We start from the raw sequence: 25,048 nt of genomic DNA, 5'->3' as shown, positions 1-25,048 counted from the left end.
GCCACGCTCTCACACCGTAGAAAAACTATAGACAAGGCAACTTGTTTTCCTTCCATAGGTATAAATAAGTTATTTCCTAAAAGCTTCGATAGTATAGGCCAAATACAATTCTGTAATCCTTCCTACAAAAGAAAATCTAAGCCAACGACCTCGCTACTACGTTGTTAGATTTTGTACAAACGCGATTTCTTCAAGGACACTATAAAAACTTTTAAGCAAGATCCTGTTTTGTTTCAATTAAAGGTGTAATGTACCTGTGTAAAACGTTCTGGAATATATTGCGGAGCTCCTCAAAGTCGGCGAGTTTTTTTTTATGTTTACCATCCATCGACACACGAGGTGAACGACCCACGCTTCAAATTCAACTATTAACCCAACCACATGTATGGTATCCTCGTTCAATGGGTGTGTATAATAACCAGTGGGGCATTCCTACTTGGCTGGTTAGTCATTCGGTAGTAGTCAGCTCTAGGCGCCCACCCGCACGGATTTCATGACTGTTTTAATGATTACGAGCGACGGTGCTTTAGTGCAGCAGTTTCTGTTTTGAACAGTGAGCTTTGTTTGTTTATGGTGCCCAAGGTTTATAAAAAGTATCCAAGCTCTCGTTTTAGTATATTGCCGATCTTTGTTTTGATCCAAATTGGTTATACCTACAGCGCCTTGTGAGTGTAAGCAACAATAAAACCCATATAAAATTACGTTTTATTCAACAAAAAACACAGCTCCGATTTCGATCCATTTTTTGTGACACTCTTGATTATCTCATCTACCAAGACTGTACGCTATTTTCTTTATTATGTAATGAAACACCAGTCTGTAATGGCGTAGTTAGTCACGTTTGGTAAATGCTAACAAAAAAGCTTTTTAGTTTTTTGGACGTCTGGGTCCGTTTGTTGCGCAAAACTTGGTGTTCATTGAACTGCAGGGGGTGAATGCGCTAAAAGAACCGTGGGCGGAGACACCCACGATCGCCTAATATTTTAATGTCAACATTTCTCATTAGGTAACATTTCATTACTCATTGTATTTACTTTACATAGCCGCCTTTATAAAGGCATGTCCTATGTCACTTAAACTATGTACATCAATAGTAATAAAATAACTAACTTGATTAATTAACTGTTTGTCTTTTGTGAAGGACTTAATGGCTCTTTAACAGATGTCCTAAGTGGAAAAAACTACACATGACTAAAAACGTTAGTTGTCCATGACCTGGATTTGGAAACATACAAGTCTTTATAAAGGAAGACCCGTGACACTGGAAAGTAAACATACTTGAGATAAGTAAGTCATCCACATAAACGACATGAGATGCGAAGCTAAAATGATAGCCCACGCACAATAATAAGCAATTGGTTGTAATGATTCTTAGTCATACGCCATGTAAGTACATATTCAGTGCTGGGCGCATGTGAACCGCTGCGGGTGATTACATCATTACTATGGAATGTGCACCAGTTGCATCTGATGGAAAGTAGTGCGTGGATCTAGCGAAGTAAAAATTTGTTTGTGATGGTACGGATAATGGAATGTCACTGAACATTAAGTTGTTTAATTCTCGTGCTGCCCTAGTCACTTTAATGTGTGTTACCCTACAGAGAAAGTTGAAAAAATGGTTTATGTACATTTTAAGAAAGTAAAGTAAAACTTTTCGTTTTGGGGGTGCTGTCATTCTTGTAAAATTTTGACGTAAAAAAGTGCTAATCGTATTAGCCTACTTTAATAAATGATTTTGACTTTGACTTTGACTTTGACTAGAGAAAGTTGAAAAAATGGTTTATGTACATTTTAAGAAAGTAAAGTAAAACTTTTCTTTAGTGAAGAAAAAAAACTAATTGCATGTAAATATTTTGATAGTTGAAACCGATTAGATGTTATGTAAAAGCGACTGTTGTAACATGACTGTAGAAAATTAAGATAATCAGTGCAGAAATAACTACTGATTTGTTGATATTATAATTTTACATTCATGAAAAGGCCTATAAATAAATTAAATATAAACTAAATGTAGATTTGTTTTGTCGCTGCGTCTGTAATTTAATTACAAACAAAAATAGTTGTGGTCAAATTAGGTCAATTACCGCGGTAGCTATCGCTGTCATAGCAACATTATCAGTTAACCACTAATTGTCTTTCGTTATTATTTCCTTTTATACAACTTAATGTTCTTTATTAATTAGGTATTATTAAATATTAAAGCAAGAAATGCTAATATCCCGTATAATGTATCTGAATTATTTACATTTTGCCTTTCATTGTAAGAGGTCTTTGCACTTCAGGTAAAATACAGTCTGATATTATTTAAAATAATAAATCTTATTTTTTTGCTTGGTTAAGGTAAAAAAGTATAAACAGTCTGTTTAATACATAATTTCGATTTTTTCATAAGCAGTTGGTGCAGAGCTAATAATGAAATGTATCTTTTTTTTCTTCATGGCTACACAGATTCCAACTTGCTTAAATAATTCCAAAGGTTTGTGATGACAACTAACATCAATACGTCAGTAATTTACAAAACTTCATTAAGCAGCGTATTTTAAAATTCCAAACAATTCTCTAGTTGCAAAACTTGGCAGAAACTTGACACTTCTTACAAAATTGTTTTGTAACTTTAGTTAGTTTATTATGCTTTCCTAGTACTTGCGAAGCATTAGCCAATGTTTTAAGTACAATGTGTTATGTACTTGTAGATGACTAAACAAATATTGTACATACTTTTAAAATGTCAATGGTCACGAAATTTCTCATTTCGAACATTCCTTCAACTTATTTACATCTTGTAACCTGTACACTTTTTTGTAACCTGTACCTTGAAACATTGTACATATAAAAAGTGTTAGCATACAGTCCTAGTATATATATCATGTGGTGCTCATCTGTAAGAAATTGTGACACTAGATTAAGTACACAAGATTTTCCTGTAATTGTATAAGTGTTAACAATTGTTGATAAGCCAATTAAATAAAATAAAATACAAAGGACAATGCTATTCTTTGTATGGAAGTTGGGCTCAAGAGTTGCCCACAGGAACTGCATAGTGTATTATGTTCCATAGGCTTATAATAGGTCCCAGACCGAAATATTTCGAAATCTATCCCGGGAGTCCTGAGAAAAACTGGTTTGACTCTTATTCAATATTACGAAAAACATCCTTACGAACTCTTAACTATTCCACTTTTATTACCTTAATTGAAATGCATTATAATATTAATCGACAAATACGAGGTATTGAACGAGAATTTTTTTTACCGACTTCAAAAAATGGAGGAGTTTCTCACTCAGTTCGTTTGTATTCTTTTTACGTAAGTACGTGCATATTAACTCCGTCGTTTACCAACCGATTTAAACAATCATTTTATTGTTTGAAAGGATTTACTTTCCAAATAGTTCCTTTGTTATTCGGTCCAGGGTCTGGTGATAGAAACCTTAAAACAATAGGGAACTCTCGGAAATTGTAAGCACATATCGAATAAAAACTTGTCATTCGGGTATATGTCTCCGACACCACAAAACTGTGGAGGTTAAGACCTGACCTGCCGATGGAGACGACAGTGAGACGAGGGAACTCCTCAACGGTAACTATTTACTACCTCGTGTTCGAGCTTATTTAATTCGTCCTGATAAGATTTTTCCATTGCCATTACGGATATTAATTGCATGACGCTACACGAACTTAGGACTGATTGTAGTAGATAGAGACTGAAAAGCAAGAGAAACAACAATTACCATTAAACGTCTATTTCTGTTATTTTATCCTGTTAACAGTGAAACCACTAACTATCTGAATGTTATTTCAAGAAAAGAAGGTTGTTAGGTTTGTGGCTGCTTAAAATGGCTAGCTAACAATGGCTGGCTAACATGAGAACCGGTTTTTCTCTTGACCTCTGGGACCGATTTCAAAAATATTTGGAGTCCGTCTTAAGAGTGAAGTAAAGAACCTATTCTAACCATTCCCACTACTGGGCAAATGGCTTGGGCTTTATAAAGTGACTGTTCAAGTTTAACATTATAACCGGTTTTTTTCGGGACCTCTGGGACCGATTTCCAAAATATTTGGATTTCGTGTTAACAGTGCAGTAAAGAACCTATTTCGACCACTTTCACTACTGGGCAAATGGCTCAGGCTTTGTTAAGTGACTATCTATGGAGAACATTTGAACCGGTTCTTCTCGGGACCTCTGGGACCGATTTCAAAAATATTTGGATTCCGTCTTAAGAGTGAAGTAAAGAACCTATTCTAACCATTCCCACTACTGGGCAAACGGCTTGGGCTTTGTAAAGTGACTGTTCAAGTTGAACATTAGAACCGGTTTTTCTCGGGACCTCTTGGACCGATTTCCAAAATATTTAGATTTCGTGTTAACAGTGCAGTAAAGAACCTATTTCGACCACTTTTACTACTGGGCAAATGGCTCAGGCTTTGTTAAGTGACTATCTATGGAGAACATTTGAACCGGTTTTTCTCGGGACCTCTGGGACCGATTTCAAAAATATTTGGATTTCATGTTCAGAGTGCACTATGGAACCAGTTGGAACTACTCCCACTGCTGGGCAAACTTTGAGCCCAGACCCTGGCATTGTCCTTTGTAGCACGAACGATAGTTTGTAAGACATGCAAAAATTTAAGGCTTTCTCTGTATAAAGAATTTCATGTGCAACGAACGAATCGTCTGCTTCTTCGAAAATTTTATATTATGCAGCAATATAACTAATATCATATACAAGCTTTTGGTATGGTTTCCAACAGAGATTCATCTATTATTTGATTGGGTTTCAATTTAAAACGATCATCCCAATCATTGTTACAATAGCCAATGTGGGCTAACCCGCATAGGTAGTCAACATTTGGGGTACCCTTTCTTTCATTGGTTTTGTAATAATATCCAAATAACGAGCGAGTCAAGCATAGCTAAATGATCATAAATCAAGAACGAAGCGCAAACGTTTTTAACTGAGACTTCTTTCGTGCTTAGTCTTGCAAAACAAGTACTAAAAGTACGTACTCCAGGTACGTGAGTGCATGTAATGCGCATGAGTGGCAAGTGAGGTAACGCAAGGTCGCTTTCTAACGTGTTCTGTAGTATCCAGCGAGGGACAGGCATGCAGTTTGGGCGTGAGCCGACTGTGAATTGGCTTAGTATGCTCACTCACTGGAAACCTCTGGTTTTTCTTTATTTTTATTATTTGTAACACGTTTGAGCACTTACACAGTTTTATGTGGTGTATTGTTTGGTTTTTATAGGTCGTTTCTTTTAAAGAAACTTTGTTTTTAATTCCAAAAGTATAGAAGAAGATTTAGGGGTATATGCGGGTTATGTCCTATTCAACAAATTGTTTTGTTTACCTAATAAAATTGAATGAAAATTAAAATGACCCGAATGACACGATGGTGATTCAAATAGGTACGGATATTTGAGTGCATTTGGTGCTAAGTAAACATAGCTACGATATTGAATTAACAAATGGTTTTTACACCATCTATTTGTGTGCGTTCGTCTGGAATGTATAATAAGTCATTGTCATCATTCATCCTAGTTTAAAAGTACAATCTCTGGTCTATTATCTACACTTTTATCACTTCATCAATCATCTTTTCATTTCTCACGAGCTTACACCAATTAGTTGGCAGCAAGTTCAGTTGTTATGCATGTTATTAAAATTGAACCCCGCAGAAGTACAACCACATTCCAACGAAGTTCGAAGCGCCACCAGTGAATCATAAGCACGCAACATCATTATTTACGATTCGAGACGGCTGGTTACTAAGCGTTTTGATTATTATATACCGCCGATAAACTACCAGGGCTGCATAACTACACGTAGCTTTTACATAACACCAATGTACTGCTGATAGGCAAATAACTGCATCACAATATTGCATGTCTTTAGTTGTATAACTAAGTTTGCATAACTATTTGGTTTTAATTACATACAATAAACTTTTATTTATCTTCGATCAACAATACTTTAATCGAAGCGACGAAGGAAAAAATAGTCACAATTCACAAAGGAATTCCTGACATATTCCTAAGTAGATCTTCTACAAATGTGCATCAAAAACCTCAGTATTTTTCCTCTATATTTGGACCTACAACTTCTGATAAGGAATAAGGTTATTTCGGTCAGTATAATTCCGGCAAATCAAAAATAGAACTTGACTGATTGCTATAGTCTGATTACTGTTACCGGCAAAGTTTCTAGACTTTATCTTCTTCACAAAATTGCTAAAACTGTATAAAAGAGTAACTAAGAAATTCTCCCAACTATGTAGCTCATTTCTCGATAAGGTACACGCGGTTCTGGGACATAAAAGAGTCCCTGTTGGTACTTTGGTAGATACGGTATCAATACACAAACACAGAAAGAGAAATTGTGTTGCTCACCCGCTTACACTTGAGGTATCTTTGGGACATATTTGCTGAAGGGAGCTGTTATCAAATTGTAGTAACAGTGAGACAATAACCTAATACAAAAGTGAACGCGTTACGATCGATACATTATTAGTAAATAACAGTTTGTTCAATTTAGTTTTCGTGTTGAATTTTAATTCGACCTTGTGTTTCATCAATTTGTAATCGATTGTTTATTTTCCCAATAGACTCGTTATTTCTGAAGTATTAGCATTCTGCGTGATAATGTACGTGTCTATGTCGGATGTGACGTGCCTCAATATCTCTGGCCTACTCGAGGTATTATGCGGATGGAGAGTAAATAGATGTTCCTTATTTTTCATCGAAATTCATCCACCAGAGCTCAGTTAAACATTCTATTGCTAGGATCTTAAAACTATGTTAACGACCCATTAGTCGGTTCAATAGGAAGCATCTTAATTGACCAGAACAACCTAGTTGGCACATGAATGCGATAGAAATGTCAGCTGTCATACATGCACGTATGTTCGATTTTCGCGACTTTCCGTCAACTTTCTATAAGAAATCGAAGTATATACTGTTAACTGTTTGCAATGCTGACCGGAACTTTTTGGCACCATTCCATAATATTTTCCCTCTCTTATGGCTTTTAGTTTCATCTATATTAATCAGTTATTTTTCTTTGTTTCCAGGTGGTAGTACCGTCAACCAGCGAGATGGGTGACCGAGAGCGGTACCGCGCGCCCCCTCAACCTGAACCGCCACCACACAGGGTCCGGGCTGCAGACCTGTATCCTCGGCTGAGGACGCACTATGATGAACCAGGCCTCGATGCTGGCTTCACGCCTATCTGCGGGGAGTTTGTGCAGGTGAGGTACTAGGAGTGCATGAGACTGGAGGGGTTCATTATTTTTGGCGCAGTTTTAGTATTGATAAGCTAGTAGATGAAAGGAAGAATTTCCAAATGAGTGATGCTAAGTGTGCTGATTGTCTGAATAATGTGACCATGTACTGCACATAATTTCTACAAATGCATTTATTTTATTATTAGTACATTTATCTACAGGGAAAATTGCAAGGTTTTGTAATGTTTATTTATACAGAAAATTATGTTTAATCGCTTCGACTGCAAACATGCACATGACGGCAATTCCACAATCAAACCACAATTTGTTTTTGTAGGTATTTTCGGTAATAACAACAAACTACTGGTTTACGGGAAACTACGAATTAAGCCATTTGAAATGAAAATTGTTGTAATCGTACTTTAATAGTACGTTTAGTTTACCTTCATAAACAGCAAATACATGGTGTACGGTATTGTTACCCAACATAATTACACAGTCGTCGCAACCTTTTCAATAGACATGACGTCTTAATGATTCCTTGACAAATGTGCTTACAAACACACGTAAACAGTTGTATTTCCTCGTCCAAAGTCCGAGTTAATAATTAATTAGCAAAATAGCAACAAACAGATATAGCACGCACATGATATTAAGTAACTAATACGCCTAGTGGCCTGAAAGGTCAGCGGGTCGAATGCATCGGGTTGAACGAACCGCAATGACGTTCCGATAGTGTTTAGCTCCGTTCTAGTTCTGCATTCCTGGTAGGTCGTTGACTGCGCGTTATCAGCCCAAAGCGTGCACTTATGACGGTGATATGAAAATTGCAGCTTTGCGAAACTAGACTAGCTATACATGTGCTTATGTTAAGTGGGGCATGACTCGGGAAAATGTTATCAAATCGCTCGCGCCGTAGCACGTGATAAATACTAGCATGAATGCTACTTTGTAAGACTCAGAATACTTATTTATTTCTTGTAAATTAAAGAATAGCTTCGAATCCATTTTTAAATTGCATCAAAAAACAATACAATTTTCTGACGCCATAGTAAGATCAAACTATCAGGATTAAGAGGACGAATTGGAATTTTTGGCGCCAAGGATCTCAATTTTTCTCAGTAAATACAAAACGGATCAAAATACAACTTGGTTACCTGAAAGTTCATGATATAAACCTTATTTTGTTAGACGTAGAAACATGATTAGGTAACTTTTATAACAGAGAAAAATATATCAAACATACCTCTTTTTAAAAAGAGATTCACATATTATGGGCAAACGGGACCGATTTAAGCCTCTTAACTTTTTTAGTAGTTGAGTATATACATACTCTTTAAAATTGTAGAAGGAATTTTTATTAAATTATCATTTCTAAATAATAAAATTACAAAACCATTTTGTCGCTTACGACTTTTAGTTATAAGCTAGCGCGTGTATTGTTATCCTCGCCCCGCTCAGACGCTCCGACCCCTTTTGGCGCCTTAGATGCGCGTGCCGGTTATGGAATTATTGTTGACCAATTCGTCGCCTTAATAAAAATACTCTCATTATCTGAAAACCGTCTTCCTAGAGCCAATATTGGGACCATCTTGTAGCTCCATGTGCATTCAACAGATTTTATCATTTTATTTTTTTCTATCCCACTAGGTAATACAATCTTTTGTTGGCAGTGGGTTGGTCGCACGGCGGACGGTGGTACTATCGCCATGTCGAACTACCGATTGCATGTGCAACCGCGCCGACGCAACGGGCCCGGTGCATCCATTCCCTTGCGGCTCATCGATGCGCTGGAGATCAGGGATCTGCTGCACTTGATCGTGCTGTGCAAAAATGGAAGACAACTCAAGTAAGTGTGGCTTTGAATAGCTATTTTTGAGGTGGTTAATGTGGGCCTACCAATAATGTAGTGTGACAAAATGTGAAAATGCCACCTCTTCGCCTTGCTGTTGTCCGCATCGTTCGTTGCTCATGTTTTTTTTCTCTCAATATTTCCCCTCTAGATAATTTCTAGCCATAAGGCTACAAGCTAAGGTTTAAAATTGAATTGTCCATGGACACTTCTGTACAAGTTTAAAACACTGTTTAACACAAGTACTGATTAGATTACTTCTAAAAGTATTTTATAATTTGTGCTCACTTATCTAGTGTTTACATACAAAGTGCCATTCAACACGGTGGTATCTTGTTTGGCCATAAAACGTGCTAAGTGTTCTTCAATATTTAAGATTCACACTTATCTCGATAATGAATTCATGGACTATCTTGGCCCAGTGCTTGCAAGCTACTCACGAGCATAATTTGTTGATTTTGATTCTTACGTCGGGCAAGGGGTGTTTGTCAAAAAAATCTATGTAGTGATTAGCCTGATCTCTACGTCACCAAAATATAAGCACACCTTAACTGAACATGTCAAGGAAAAAGGTTAAGCCTGATAATTTCATAAGTATCTCATTTTAAAAACAATATGTTTGTATATAAACTATCATCGGACACGGAATGTATGTCGATTGTTGATTTAGTCCCGATTACACCAAAACTAGTGTAACAATCGATAAACAAACACATAGCGACTAAAGAAAGCGGACATGTAAAATTTTCCTTCAATAATAAGATAAACTTGTTTAAACTAATGTTTATTATCTACTCGTTGCCACCTACATGTAAAGTAGTATACATACAATTGTATAACATGATACGGTTATTTATTACATTATTTTTGGGAATGCCCGATGTAGTTCACCCCAAAAATGGCATCATACCTCTGCGTATCTACTGGGATTCTGGTACATAAATGATCAAATTTTAATCTACCTTTCTTTTGTTTTAGATGCTCATTCAACACTGGGGATCAATGTATTGAATGGTGGAGGCGGTTGAATACCGCTCTCGCCCCCATAGGATCTGTTCAGGAAACCTTCGCTGCAGCATACGCAGCGTGGGCGAAAGAACAGCCACCAACGTCTGTGCATAGAGAACTAATGAGGGCATCACAATCTCCTCAAAGGCACTGGTTCGGCCCTGAAGTGAGTATCTCTTCCCTACTTCTGAATGCCTAGTACTTTGTTGCGAGACAACTTTCTCTTTCATTATTGTGATTTCATACTTGTCAACAAAGTTGTCTTTGTGATTTCTGATTGCCTAGTACTACTTTCATTCGAATATCTCACAACTCATTCCTTAATTGGGCACGAATACCTTTCCCGCTGAAAGTAGTTTTATTTGTAATGGACCTGTTGCGTCCCACAGGTGGAGCGTCTCGGTTTCACTTCTAAGGGCGCGTGGCGGGTGACGGCAGCTAACGCGGAGTACAAGTTGTGCCCCTCGTACCCACCTCTCATCGTGGTGCCCGCCTCTATCTGTGATGAAGACCTCGACTCTGTTGCTCGGTATGTTACATTTATTTTTGTAGCCGTTTTATAACCGCAGCGTTTTTCCGCGAAGGAAGAGTGCAAATAAATTTTATAGTATTATTTTGGCTGACGCACGGAAATTAACAAAATCTTCTGCACAGTTCATTTTATTAGCTCCCGTGACCTTCTATGTTTTTATTAATTTATAGATCATAACGCAATGCGATAGGTATTTGAAAATAGAAAGTGCTAAAGTCTCTGGCTTCCTCTGCTTCGACATGAGGTTCTAACTCTCCTGAGTTTTCTAACACCATCCATTTCTATTTAAAAGGAACCCCAAACAAAACCTCTCTAACTAATTAAAAACAGTATTTCAATGTAATTTTTTTCCCAGGTTCCGAGCAATGCGTCGCATCCCGGCCGTGGTATGGCGGCACCGTGCTAACGGCGCCGTGATCGCGCGCTCGTCGCAGCCCGAAGTGGGCTGGCTCGGCTGGCGCTCCAGCGAGGATGAACGTCTACTAGCCGCCTTCGTCAGCGCCTGCAACGCCGACCGGGGCATGCAGCCGCCTAACAACAATAAGGTAAGTACCAACTACTCGCTGCCTCTGCTGCCCTAGTACTTTTAGTGGGAAATTGGTGGAGTCTGCCGATTTTAATAAAATTTTCCCGAGTGCATATATTAATTAGGTTATTATTATTAGTAAGTATTACCAACCAACCACCTTTCCCTACAAATCATTTTAACAATGTCTCTCTTCTAAGGGAATGTATGTATAGGAATCCAAAATATGTACGTTATAGTTATTTCAATCGTAAAGAAAACAGCTTACCTCCTCGAAATAATGAAGCCCTAGTACAACATCAATATTAATTGACACATGCCATTAGTTCCGATAGTAATATAAATAGAACTGTGATGTCAGGAAGTACGTGCTTATTAATATTTTATTGCTTATTTACTTATTACTTAGAAGCAGTAAGTGTCGAAGTAACCCACGCACGTCAATAAACATAATTTACTATCCAGGAAATTTTATTGAACGCGTTAATAATATTGACTTTGTAAGTGCTTACGACAAGCAATCATTGAAGTAAAAGTATTATATAAAAATGAATACAATATTTTTATGTTGTCCTAAATTGCCGCCAATTCTTAAATGGTTGGCTCAATTTATTCTCATACGTAATATGATTCACTTTATCTGCCTTCATCTCAATTCCTTTTTAGTAAGCCCCTTTTTTACCGGGTCATAAAAATGTGCAGGGTAATAATACGAGCTTTCACATGATGCCATACCTAAAACGGAATTCATAAAGAATCCCTTATTCGTCCACCTGTTATGGCAATCACCTTAGCGTTTTTATTATTAAATTCAGCAACTTATTTTACTCACATGGCTTCATGTACTTTCCCTTCGAAGGTACGACCAGAATCACAGTTGTCCATATTTTTCTCCTCAACAATAACATCAATAGCTAGCAGTTTGTCGTGATTTTAATTTCATGTACCCGAATAAAATATAAATTTGTATCACCCTTCACAGTGCAGCTATCCAACAGTGAAAGAATTTCACAAATTGATGGAGTAGCTTTCAAGCAGACAAACCTTGCTACCATCCCAAATGTTCTCTTTATAGTTAAGATAAAATAAGCGTGCTAAAATTAACTTTATTGTTCCAGCAACTAAAACTCCTAATTGTGGACGCTCGATCTTACGCTTCTGCCGTGACGAACCGCGCCCGCGGCGGTGGATGCGAGTGTCAACAATACTATCCAGCTGCTGACATACAGTTCATGTGCCTGCCCAACATCCATCACGTGAGGAGGAGCTTCCAGCAGATGAGGGCGCTGGCTGCCGAGCCGAGTGATCAGGCCAAGTAAGTGTTCTTATTTTAAAATAGAGAATCTGTTTGTAGTTTGTATTAAACGCTATGGTTTATGCAAAAACCCCATCTCTCGTCATCATCACGAATCTATCAATTTAGGTTTCATTATCATCTTCCTACTCTTATCTTAATTTTATCTGGGGCACAGCCTGTTTTCTTCTTCCATACCATGCTCTTCTATCTGCTGTCATCTCACTAGTAACATAGGTTAGGTTAAAGAAAGCTTTTTGGCCAACCACTTTTAGGCAAAACTCTCCCGTAATGTATACTTATACCATATCTCCCAGGCCTTTTCTGTTTGATCTAGTTTCCATGTTTCCGCAGCTTTCTCCTATTTTTGCACCATTTTTTTAGCTTTATATTATTTATAGTTAGGTCTAGTACAATCATCCGAATCTTCCTATGCTTTACTCCGGATAGCAAAATATTTAGTTAATGTACGCACGTAATTAGTTGTCAGAGTAATCAATAACAGGATGCCGTGGGATGTGGGTGGCGCTATTAAGGCGAGCCGCTAATGCAGTCGCGAGGACATAGCTTATCTCGAGCACGTCGGTTTTGGTAAAGAGTACCTAGAATGCGGGACATTATCAGTTTCAGAGCTGATAAATTTTAATTAATAGCGAACGAGTAAATTAATTAATAGCGAATTTACTCGTATTTTTTAACTTTTTATCCGGGAATATTGTGATGTCTGTTCAAATCGATATCTATGGAAAACACTACCCATTTTAGTCATCAAACCAAGACTCATTTACAAAACGCTACAGCTGACTATCGAGACTTTAAATAACGATGTTATAAAGAGGAATTATTAAATTAATTATTTAGTTTGTTTGCCAATCTACTGAATCTGTTCGCTATTTCACTATGTTGGGAATTGGGATGCTACACCGTTCCCAAATAATATGGTGTATATTTTATCCTGGAACGGGAAGATTCTCCGGGACACTAGTGAAACCGCGAAAAACAGTTAATATCCCACATAAAATTAATCGCACTAATTATTCCCCACAATCTACAAAATAGGTAATGTTTACGTTACGCGAATCTAGGTAGTATTACAATAGTTTTCGGTGTCAGTTGGCGCGGTGCCCGGCCGAACTCATTGTTGGAAAGCTCGCAATATCTCTTCCGCAAACATTACGCCGTCAAACGTATTTCATGAGGCCCATTTTACTTTTAAATATAATGTATTTTAAGAAGCTTTTGTAAGAGTGAAAATAATTCTGATTTAATCCGATTTTATTTTTGAGTGTACCTACGGCAGATGAAGGAATTTTTTTTTTGGCAACGAACCCGGCAGTATATTTTTTGATCAAGCTAATTAAAGTGGGTGTGGTCTAACATAAATTTTATAGATCACACACGTCGGTCAATTTATTGACCGAGATGTTAAGTAGCAGAAAAATAAACCCACTCGTATTTTTTTATCTCTAAAAAATTGCCAGTTTACTTATTCCTGTGGTTGTCCCGGTGTTGGCAAAATTCTTTCAAATCCTACATACATTCATGATATATACAGTCTTGAATGTTACTCAAAAACAACACAAGTGGCATTGCAGTTGCGTTGCAGTATTGTGTCAGTTTTTCTTTACATAATTTTCTTGCATTTCTTTATAAGCTTATTCGAAGTGGTGGTTATTTTAGAAGCCTTTCTATTTTTCACCTCACATAAAGTACCCACTTCTATAAACTACTTTCTTATAAATCAGTGAAAATACAACACAACTCCTTGTTCCAGCTGGCACAGCAACCTAGAACGCACACTATGGCTGCAATACGTCTCCGGCGTGGTCCGAGCAGCCAGCGTGGTGGCGCGAGCGGCTGCGGCGGCGCGGCCCGTGCTAGTACACTGTTCTGATGGCTGGGACCGCACGCCACAGATTGTAGCCGCCGCTCAGTTGATATTGGACCCTTACTATAGGACCTTGGAGGTCAGTATGATACCACATTTTATTTAGATACCATTCAATGTGAATGGTTCAAAATTCGTCGCCAACAAAAACATTTGTGGTCAGTTTCACTGTTACTGATTAAGTGTCTGATAGCCTATCAGGGACTTATCTATCGGATAAACTATAACTTTTTATTTCTTATTTGGCAAAAATGATACGCAGCCTTTATTTATCAGATAACATTAACTAACTGACACTATTGTTAACCAGTGAATTCCCCACCTTTCATAGGAACCCCCTTCTTATACGAGGAGAACAAAACACGCGAGGAATATTTACATTGTTTGCTATCACACTATTTTCTCCTCAACTTAACGCACTCAACACTGCCCTTTAAACCCATGAACTCCTAGTACATTTCATCAAATGGTTCATTTATTTCCTCAGGGTTTCCGCATCCTAATAGAGCGCGAATGGCTGGACTTTGGCCACAAGTTCGCGGATCGGTGTGGCCATCAGTTCGGTCCTGAAGATCCTAATGAACGCTCGCCTATATTCCTTCAGTGGCTCGATGTCGTACACCAGATGATGTTGCAGTTCCCTTGCAGCTTTGAGTTCAATGAGGCTTATTTGGTAAGTCCATGAGATTTTTGTAATGCAAATTCATTGTGAGAATGGCAGAGGATATTTTTTGTTGAAGGATATTCAAACTTATCTTGAACGAATACGACATAATTTCAAAGGCAAATTGAAAAAGGTTTTTTTTTTAAACGGCCTTGAAGATCGTACTTTGGGATGCCATAGGTCGCGGAATGACTAGTAGAAGTCTGACATTAGGCGGTTGGGATACAGAAGCATCTAAGCAGCATTATAGTGAAATCCTCTACCGAGCCTATGTATTTACTTGAGACTAGTTAAGTTACAAGGACACCATATCCATCTAGCTTAACATTAATATAAATCCTCCTTCCACACAGATAAAGCTAGGCACACACGTTCACTCGTGCATGTTCGGCACTTTCCTGTGCAACACGGGTCGCGAGCGCGCGGACTGCCGCACGGGTGACGTCACGCCGCACGTCTGGCATCTGCTGCAAGCGCCCGCCTACAGGAACCATCTGTACTCGCCGCATCAGCTTGACCAGGTATGTTGTCCTAGTACTTCTGTACGGTAACGACGAAAGCGATTATTCGATTTTACTGAAGAAATGCAGTTGTTAATCTCCTGGCAAATGCTGATGTCCTGGTAAATGCAAGTCTTACTGATGAAAGTTAGTCTGTAATTTGAACCAAATCAAGAAGTTTTTTTGTTGGTATTTGCTCTCAGAAAGATTTTTTAATGTATGTATTTATTTATGAGAGGTATAAGAGGTAGGTATATAGGTATATATATATATAAGAGGTAGGTAGCTTCACAGCTGATGAGCTCACAGTATATTATTACATAAAATCATCATACCATACTTACGCGAGAAGAGTGTAGCTTTCCAACAGTGAAAGAATTTTTAACATCGGTCCAGTAATTTTGGCTTTATCCATTATAAACAAACAAAAATACAAATTATTCCTCTTTATAATATAAGTGTAAAAGTTCTTACATTATGTACATATTGTGTAACTAGTATATTCTTTCCCACAGCAAGCGATCTGGCCGGAGTACTCGGTGCGGTCGATGTGCGTGTGGAGCGGCATGTTCTGCGCGTCCAGTCCGCGCGACGAGCCCAGGCACGACCAGCGACCAGACCTGCCGGCCGCTAGACCTAATCAAAACGGTAAGTGATATTCTTCCTAGCATTTTCCCAAGTGTGTTGCTGCCTGCTTTCAGTCTAATTATATGCACCTGAGTACCAGTGCTTTATATAGAGCGACTGCGTATCTGACCTCCTCAACTCAGTTACATGAACGTTTCCGAACATGTTCAAACGACAGCCATGACCCACCAATTTAACGTGCGTTCCGAAACACGGAGGGAGTATAGTATAATGCGGTCAGTTTGTGTATGGTTACCAATCCTCTTTTGCGTTGCTTGTGTTCGATCGACCTATGTGGCTATCACTTAGTCAAAAGATCCTCTATTTTAAAATATTTTTCGACGCTGAAATTCTCTCAAAAGCGTCGTTGAAATTGAGAATACTTTCTTGTCCACGACTGAGGCTAACCTATCCTTTTCAGGCATGATGACAAAAACGAGATCGTGTGACAACCTACTGAATGAAGGCGAGAAGCGTACCGCCCAGCGTCGATGTAGCGACCCGAGCCTAGCACCCGATGTTATGTAAGCTCAGCCTTTCTATACCTTAACCCCTTTCTATAACCTGTCCATCGTTTAACGTGCAAATCACAGATTCAGTCTTGACATAACCTCCATACAATTCATGTCAATCTTTAATCTCTGATACTGGAATGAATGGATAGGTTATAGAAGTCTGCCGTTAGTAAATAAGTTAGTTAATGAAATAGATATATTTTTAGTGTCTTAACCATGTGAACGTTGCAATAATATAGTTTTAACATCCATTTGGGCCTTTTAATTTATCATCCTCATCCCGAAATATTCATTTTTAATTAACTTACCCTTTTAGTGTTTTTATGGTGTGAAATGCATGTGACTTGGTGTGGGCGGTGGCAAAATAAATTATTTTGGCGTGGTGGTTGTGAATATCTTGCTCTAAAAGTACATAAAATGTAAAATTAAATGCCAATGGAACTCGTTCCAATGGAGTTTATTACCAGTTCTTCTCCATTGGAAGCTACTTTTGGAATGTGCTTAATGAAATAAATGATTTGACTTTGAAATAATTTTCTTTACGGTAGGTGCCTACTTGAAAGTTATTTTTATTTCATAACTCTCTTTTTAATTTCTCTTCAAAAAGTGAAAAACTTTATTAAAATACAATATTCTTTTTTAACTATCGTAATTTCTTCACTGTTTTCTACTTTTTATTATTTTTTACTTTCTATTAAAAAAAAGATACTATAATTAAAACAAGTTGACTCCATGTAAAAAAAAACTATAGTACTTTCCATCTGGTGAGACTGGAAGCCGACCCAACATAGTTGGGAAACGGCTAGGCAAATGATTAAAACCACGTTATTTATCATTTATTCAATTAAATTTACTGGGGTTGCAGGAAGCTATCGATGGTAGTGAACAGCGAGTGCGAGAAGCGCGAGTGCCGCGCCGCGCTCACCGACAGCTGCGTCGACGACCTGCCCGTGCTGCCGCTCAACAGTGATAACTCTAGTGATACTGTGAGTTTATACTGTTATTTATAGATTTTTTACAGATTTTTGGGGCCTGTACCACTGATGGCAACCGTCGTCCACACTAAAGAATATGAAAATTGAAAGTTTGCTAGCCAGAGAGACAGACAGTCTGCCCAAAGGGTATTGGGGTACTCGGGTAACTGGGTTGAGGAGGTCAGATAGGCAGTCACTCCTTGAAAAACACTGGCACTTAGGAGCATCCGGTTAGACTGGAAGCCGATCCCTACATAGTTGGGGGAAAAGGCTCGGGAGGTATAGAGACATCCAGACTCATCATCATCATCATCATCATCTCAGCCATAGGACGTCCACTGCTGAACATAGGCCTCCCCCTTTGATCTCCACAGATACATCCAGACTGCTGTTGTAAATTTATGATATCAGAAAAAACCTGAATTACAAAACAAAAACTACCAAATTCTATACTTCTTGCCTTTGAAGTTTACTATTGGTTATCGTGGAGAAAAATATCAGTTAATAATTTGCCATCAAACCTTAACAGCAAAATCAATTATTTCAAGCAATGTTTCTCCATTCCAGGTGGACGGCCTCCATCCAGACCATTTTGAAAACAGCACCCGTCTTCCCCGCGACATCGCAAGCGGTTCGTCCTCCTTAGAACGAGAACTAGGCGGCCCCATCACCGACAAGCTCATCCCCGACCAGGTCATCGACCATGTGACGTCACATAATGGTGACCTGGTTGCTGGCGACCTGGTTGCTGGTGACCACGTTGCCAGCGTCCCTGGGGTTGCGTCCCCAGATGTGGACACGCCCGAAGAGCCGCCCGTGTTCGTCTGTGATACTTATACCGATGTTATTGGAATGGCTGAGGTGAGCTCCTTTGGTTTATGCTAGCCTGGTACTCTTGGTAAAGTAAAGAAAAGATTGTACGAAAAAGATCTTATTTCACTTTTTTTTTTCACGTTAGGAGCGAAAATCGACACTTATGGTATTTTTCGAAAAAAACTTTGAATATTCTTTGAACTTGATACCCAAGGCCATGTTACAACATGTTTTGCATAATAAATTCCATAGTTAGTTAGTAAAACACATAATACAGATTTTGTATGACGTATTTATTAAAATATATATTTTTTTATTACAGGCCGCTCGAGAATCCGCCCGAACCCGCAACATAAGCATAACATGGCGCTCCATATCCGAATCCAGCAACCAATCTTCCACCGGTTTCGAAATTAACGAGCCGAGAGTCGAACCCCCGGCTTCCAGGAACACCTCCCATGACTCCTCGCCCCTGGACAACCATACTTCAGAAGACAGAACCAACCATAACGTGGTTACTCCCATCAACCTTACGAGAGAGAATGGTGTTAGTAACGGAACTATGAACGGAATAGATGACGTAGCTACTAAGTTTCTTGAAGTCGACTTGAATGGTGAGTATTCATTTTGTACTGTATATGAATAGGTATTTCTTTTTTTTATATCTGATAGTGCTTTTCATGATTTGAAATTGATGATCTCGAAGGTAGTTTTATGGCTATTCAAATGTACATTATTTTCACGAAAAGGTAAAAATTATATCCTTCTAGCCGATTATCGGCCACGGCGGCTGTTCTCATGTAAGGAGATTAGCCAACTGCGCAGGACATATTATAGTCCACCAGCATTTGCGCAGATACAGGTGCACTTACTATTCTTTCACTCTCATAGCCCGATGGGACGGCAATCCGACACCACCGGAGAGAGATTACGCGCAGGACCGACATTTACCTGCTCTCCAAAATGTTCTATAATAAAATGTTTCGATTGTCGCAGGCGGCGCAACATCAAGCAGCATAAGCTCCGAGAGCGAGGGCGAGGCGGCGACGCTCCCGCGCCGCGCCGCGCATGCGCACTCGCGCGCGCGCCACGCCAGCCAGCTCACGCTGTGCCCCGCCTCCCCGCGCCGCCTCGCCTGCTGCCACTGCGAGCGCCGCGCCAGCGCCACCAGTCAGTACTTATCATACCCTAGTAGCCAGCTCACGCTGTGCCCCGCCTCCCCGCGCCGCCTCGCCTGCTGCCACTGCGAGCGCCGCGCCAGCGCCACCAGTCAGTACTTATCATACCCTAGTAGCCAGCTCACGCTGTGCCCCGCCTCCCCGCGCCGCCTCGCCTGCTGCCACTGCGAGCGCCGCGCCAGCGCCACCAGTCAGTACTTATCATACCCTAGTAGCCAGCTCACGCTGTGCCCCGCCTCCCCGCGCCGCCTCGCCTGCTGCCACTGCGAGCGCCGCGCCAGCGCCACCAGTCAGTACTTATCATACCCTAGTAGCCAGCTCACGCTGTGCCCCGCCTCCCCGCGCCGCCTCGCCTGCTGCCACTGCGAGCGCCGCGCCAGCGCCACCAGTCAGTACTTATCATACCCTAGTAGCCAGCTCACGCTGTGCCCCGCCTCCCCGCGCCGCCTCGCCTGCTGCCACTGCGAGCGCCGCGCCAGCGCCACCAGTCAGTACTTATCATACCCTAGTAGCCAGCTCACGCTGTGCCCCGCCTCCCCGCGCCGCCTCGCCTGCTGCCACTGCGAGCGCCGCGCCAGCGCCACCAGTCAGTACTTATCATACCCTAGTAGCCAGCTCACGCTGTGCCCCGCCTCCCCGCGCCGCCTCGCCTGCTGCCACTGCGAGCGCCGCGCCAGCGCCACCAGTCAGTACTTATCATACCCTAGTAGCCAGCTCACGCTGTGCCCCGCCTCCCCGCGCCGCCTCGCCTGCTGCCACTGCGAGCGCCGCGCCAGCGCCACCAGTCAGTACTTATCATACCCTAGTAGCCAGCTCACGCTGTGCCCCGCCTCCCCGCGCCGCCTCGCCTGCTGCCACTGCGAGCGCCGCGCCAGCGCCACCAGTCAGTACTTATCATACCCTAGTAGCCAGCTCACGCTGTGCCCCGCCTCCCCGCGCCGCCTCGCCTGCTGCCACTGCGAGCGCCGCGCCAGCGCCACCAGTCAGTACTTATCATACCCTAGTACTTGAACAATCGATCTTAGTTTGAATTGCGGTTTTGCCATCACCTAATTGAGTTCATTTATTATTATACAAAATATGATTTTACAACATATTTTTTACATTTATTTTACTATTAAATTTTAAAAAATATATTAAAAATATAATATGGCCTCCGATGTCGGGCACAGGGTCCAAGGTACCGGTGGTTAGGGTTCCAGAAACAAAAATCTCCTCAGAATAAGCCCCGTATCAAGGAGCCTCATAAGGTCCAACACCTTATTATTAATCTTTGTTCTACTTGATGGATTATATGTTGTACAATTAGTTTAAATAATTGGTTTTGTTCGCAGGTGGTATCGAAACCTCTGGTTCCTCCGGTGGCAGTTCCGAAGTGTGGTGGTGTCCTACGTGCGGCGGCGTGCGCTGCGTGTGCGGCGTGCGCTGCGTGTGCGGCGCCCCCGCGCCCGGCGCCAGCCCCGCGCTGCCCCGCGCCGACCCGCTCGACGGCCTGCCGCCCGCGCTCGACCCGCTGCAGGCGCGGCTGCATCAGATCATACTCTACCAGAAGGTACCGAGCGTTTATGCTAGCCTAGTACTCACGGTGGAAAATAAATTGAATAAACAAACAAAAACTAATATAGGTTTTAAGAAGAAGTGTATATAAACTTTTATTTAACTCTTATTAATACTCACTGGAAATAAAAGACTTTTTTATTTTATTTAAGTACTCACGGTGTAAAGGCTTTGTTGTGTCTGTGTCATACTCATGCTACCGATGGCGATGGATTCTGGCTATGAAGTCCCCACATGCCTAAGCTATCCTAAATTAGATTTTATTTTATTACCAATACACAAATTCAAAATGCATTAATAAATTGAGGCTATTCATACTGACGTTCATTCGTTGATTCGTTGTTTCAGAAAGTAGTGGAGGAGCTGAGCGGACAACTGCGCGAGGCGCGGGAGGCGCTGCGCCTGTCCTCCCCGCCTGCGCCCGCCCCGCCCTCCGCGCCGCATGCAGCCACACCCACGCAAGTACGACCCCTCACACGCTACTGTACATTTTTTACACACCTCATTCATTGCAGAGTTGCTTGCTATACACATCTGCGAAATACTTTTATATCTGAGACAATTTTTTTCATGTTGATTATTTGCGTTGTACAGAAAACAAGCAGTGGCAGTGGGTCAGTGCGCGGCAGCGGCAGTAGCAGCGGCAGCGCGTCCGAGGTGGAGGTCGGCGAGGAGGCGCGCGGCGTGGTGTGGCTGCCCGACAGCGCCGCGCCGCGCTGCCAGTACTGCAGGAACCACTTCTGGCTGGCCCGGAGGCGGCACCACTGCAGGTCAGCTACCAGGGCGACATACGTGCACAGAGCTGTTACTGCAAGCAGTGGACGACGACACTAACTCGGCGTGTTCCACAGACGGTGCGGCGGTATATTCTGCGGCTCGTGCTCGGAGATGAGCTCGTGGGGCGACTGCGGCAGCATGCGCGTGTGCCGGCGCTGCCGCGCGCTGCGGTGACCCGCCCCCGCGCCCGGCCCCGCCCCCGCGCCCGGCCCCGCCCCCGCGCCCGGCTCCGCCCCCGGCCCCGCCCCCGCGCCGCCCCGCCCCGCCCCCGCTCGCCCGCGCCACTGTTTAGACCGACACCCGCTTGTCCCGCCCGATCTACCTAGATTAGCGTTCCTATAAAATTATAAAGCAATAGTAAACTATAGTTACGTCTAAACAGTTTTACGTTTAAAAACTAGTCATGCCGCTTCGATAACTAGCTTGTGAAACGTTTTCAAAACGCTATTTATCTACGAATTATGTATGAGAGTTACAAATTGATTGTCATCTTTATTTTCATTAATATCACCATGACATTATTGTTTGATTGATTTTGTCCAAATGTTATCGTGCTAACGACATGTGACCGCAGTCCGAGCAGTGAGTGTGCAGTGAGGAGGAGGATCTAGTCGAGTGGAGCAAGGCGTTGGATGCCCGGTCGCGGTAATGTAGTTAGGAAAATGGTATAGTGAATTGTTACGCGAAGGCTGACTTTCTACGATAAATATTTAAACTTTTTTCTACGACTGTTTTTTTCGGTCTCTATAAATAAATTCACTAAATGATGTATTTTTTCGATTTGTTTTTCCTTCTGTTTCGTTAGTAGAGAGCGATGATTGTAACTGGCCCCAACTGGTGTGAACAGACACGTAACACTTTGTATAAACTTGTTTTTTTTTCTTTTTATTTTGTATTATAGTGTTTGATTGTTCTATTATTATTTTTGTACAGTAAGGTTTTGTTTCACAGTTGGTCAGTGACTCGGTCGGTCAACTGTCGGCCGACTCGCTCGGAGACACATAACCTTATATAAGACTTAATTTGTATATTCGACATTTTCCATTAATTTCAAATGTATAAAATACATTTCTTTGTACTATTAAATATTCGACTGAATTTGCTTATGGATAAGAATAGATGTCTATATTGGGCATATTGATTTATAAAATCCGTACTAAGCTTTATAATTACGTTGATACATTTATATTGTGTACTAAATTTTCACACCGTAATAATTTCGTAGACTAGAGCGTCAGAGTTCTGTATTTTATTTGTGATATTGTGATGATAATTTTGTATAATGATTAAGAGTTTAATAACATGTTGTTAGAAGTTAAATTTTACAGGTGATTATTTTAAACCCTCGCGGTGCGTTGATTTAGCTGTTGTTGCGACGTCGAATACTTCGAGCGAACTGTCCATATTGTGTCAACCGTTATATAGAGCGCCTCGACGCCGCCGGGCCCACTGTCGCGACAAACTGTACTGCGCACTGTACACTTGAAACATAACCACAGATATATACTAGACTTACAATCAGACAAACGACTACAATAGGTGTTATTTTAATACATTTTTTATACTTGGATAGAGGGACGGTCGGTTCGTCGCTGTGGGCCCGCGACAACGTATCTGCTTCGTATATAAATATAAATGATTTTGTAATTTATTCGTAAACTGAGGGGATTGTTGTTAACTGCATATATTTTATATTGTAAACGAAAAGCTCGGAGTAACGTGTAAGTATTGTCGAAGTGCAAAACTTGTTTGTGACCAATGAATATTGACACGATGTGAAATAAAGCATATTTAGTTTTATGAGCTTTTGCTTTTTATTTGTTTCATAAATTCCTGAAAATTACCCTTATGTGACGAACTCCTAAAATCCTATCCAAAAAGCTGCTTTGAGATCAGAATTCAGAATTCAGAAACAATATCTCAGAATTCTTAAATGATAAAGAAATTGCTTGAAACTTAAGACTGTTTTGCTATGAGCTTATCTATACTAATATTTTTGACGACCTCGATGGCGCAATGGCCACCATGCCGGACTGCCGAGCCTGAGGTCCCGGGTTCGATTCTCGGTTCGGTCGACATTTGTGTGATGAGCATGCTTGTTGGCCGTGGTCTGGGTGTTACAATATCCAAATCCAAACTAATATTATAAATGCGAAAGTAACTCTGTCTGTCTGTCTGTCTGTCTTTCTGTCTTTGTCTGTCTGTCTGTCTTTTCTTCACGCCTAAACTACTGAACCGATTTGTGTGAAATTTGGTACAGACATAGTTTGAAACTTGAGAAAGGACATAGGATAGTTTTTATTACAAAAAAAAAATAAAAATAAAATTATTCCGGACATATAGCGCCATCTATTGGTCAAATCAAAAATCTGCTGGTAGTCACTATTCCACGCGAACGAAGTTGCGGGCAAAAGCTAGTGTATTTATAAATATGTATACATGTAGTTATATGTAGTTTATCAGTTGTGTTAGCACCCATAACACAAGTTAATTAATAACTTAGCATGAGGCTAACCGACCGTGTGTGAAAAGGTGTCCCGACATTATATATATTATAAAGCTGAAGAGATTTTTTGTTTGTTTGAACGCGCTAATCTCAGGAACTACTGGTCCGATTTGAACAATTCTTTCTGTGTTAGATAGCTCATTTATCGAGGAAGGCTATAGGCTACTTTTTATTCGGGCTCGTGCAGAGGTTCCCACCGGATGCGGGTGAAACCGCTGGCAGAAGCTAGTTTATTATATTTTTAACCTAATTTTAAGTAAAATTTTAAGAATGTTCCTTATTTTAAATATTTGTACGCCTAAGAGGCCAATCATGAATGGTAACGTTTATTTTCTTGTCTAACAACCTGCATAACTCTATGTATGTACACCCATGTTTTTTACAAATAAAGTATCTTGTATAGATATCGGCACGAATCTTGAGCTCTGACCTACATCTGCGCAGAAGTGATTTATTAGAACCAATCCCGAGTGACGGTTATGACGCGATGCACTGCGGGCCAATCACCGCTTTAGCCCGCCACCGCGCCTCACTTCATACCACAAAAGGGACCCAATAAATCACTTCTGCGCAGGTGAAGGTCAGAGCTCAAGATTCGTGCCGATAACTATATCTAAA

The 25,048-nt window shown here is 40.7% G+C and overlaps 1 protein-coding gene across 8 annotated transcripts in view; it reads left to right on the top strand.

Moving 5' to 3' along the window:
* LOC124639298 (myotubularin-related protein 4) overlaps nt 1–23,728 on the top strand; it is a 68,477-nt gene extending 44,749 nt beyond the window's left edge. For 6 of the 8 annotated variants that reach the window (XM_047176574.1, XM_047176573.1, XM_047176570.1 and 3 more), the window contains 19 exons: nt 7,067–7,243; nt 8,893–9,068; nt 10,050–10,245; nt 10,469–10,608; nt 10,967–11,156; nt 12,256–12,452; nt 14,206–14,398; nt 14,807–14,992; nt 15,337–15,504; nt 15,999–16,131; nt 16,532–16,634; nt 17,491–17,611; nt 18,167–18,460; nt 18,735–19,026; nt 19,409–20,572; nt 20,925–21,142; nt 21,496–21,609; nt 21,742–21,917; nt 21,999–23,728. In XM_047176574.1, coding sequence (XP_047032530.1) covers nt 7,091–7,243; nt 8,893–9,068; nt 10,050–10,245; nt 10,469–10,608; nt 10,967–11,156; nt 12,256–12,452; nt 14,206–14,398; nt 14,807–14,992; nt 15,337–15,504; nt 15,999–16,131; nt 16,532–16,634; nt 17,491–17,611; nt 18,167–18,460; nt 18,735–19,026; nt 19,409–20,572; nt 20,925–21,142; nt 21,496–21,609; nt 21,742–21,917; nt 21,999–22,098 — 4,314 coding nt within the window. In that variant the 5' untranslated portion in view covers nt 7,067–7,090 and the 3' untranslated portion in view covers nt 22,099–23,728. Of the gene's footprint in view, nt 1–7,066; nt 7,244–8,869; nt 9,069–10,049; nt 10,246–10,468; nt 10,609–10,966; nt 11,157–12,255; nt 12,453–14,205; nt 14,399–14,806; nt 14,993–15,336; nt 15,505–15,998; nt 16,132–16,531; nt 16,635–17,490; nt 17,612–18,166; nt 18,461–18,734; nt 19,027–19,408; nt 20,573–20,924; nt 21,143–21,495; nt 21,610–21,741; nt 21,918–21,998 lie in introns of those variants that run through there. The other 2 variants (XM_047176576.1, XM_047176575.1) reach the window with 2 other exon arrangements.
* Nucleotides 23,729–25,048: the final 1,320 nt, after the last annotated feature.

The sequence above is a fragment of the Helicoverpa zea genome, chromosome 19, assembly GCF_022581195.2.
Source record: "Helicoverpa zea isolate HzStark_Cry1AcR chromosome 19, ilHelZeax1.1, whole genome shotgun sequence".
Classification (NCBI taxonomy): domain Eukaryota; kingdom Metazoa; phylum Arthropoda; class Insecta; order Lepidoptera; family Noctuidae; genus Helicoverpa; species Helicoverpa zea.
The sequence above is the reverse complement of the archived record's forward strand: the minus strand, read 5'-3'. Positions and strand labels throughout refer to the sequence as shown.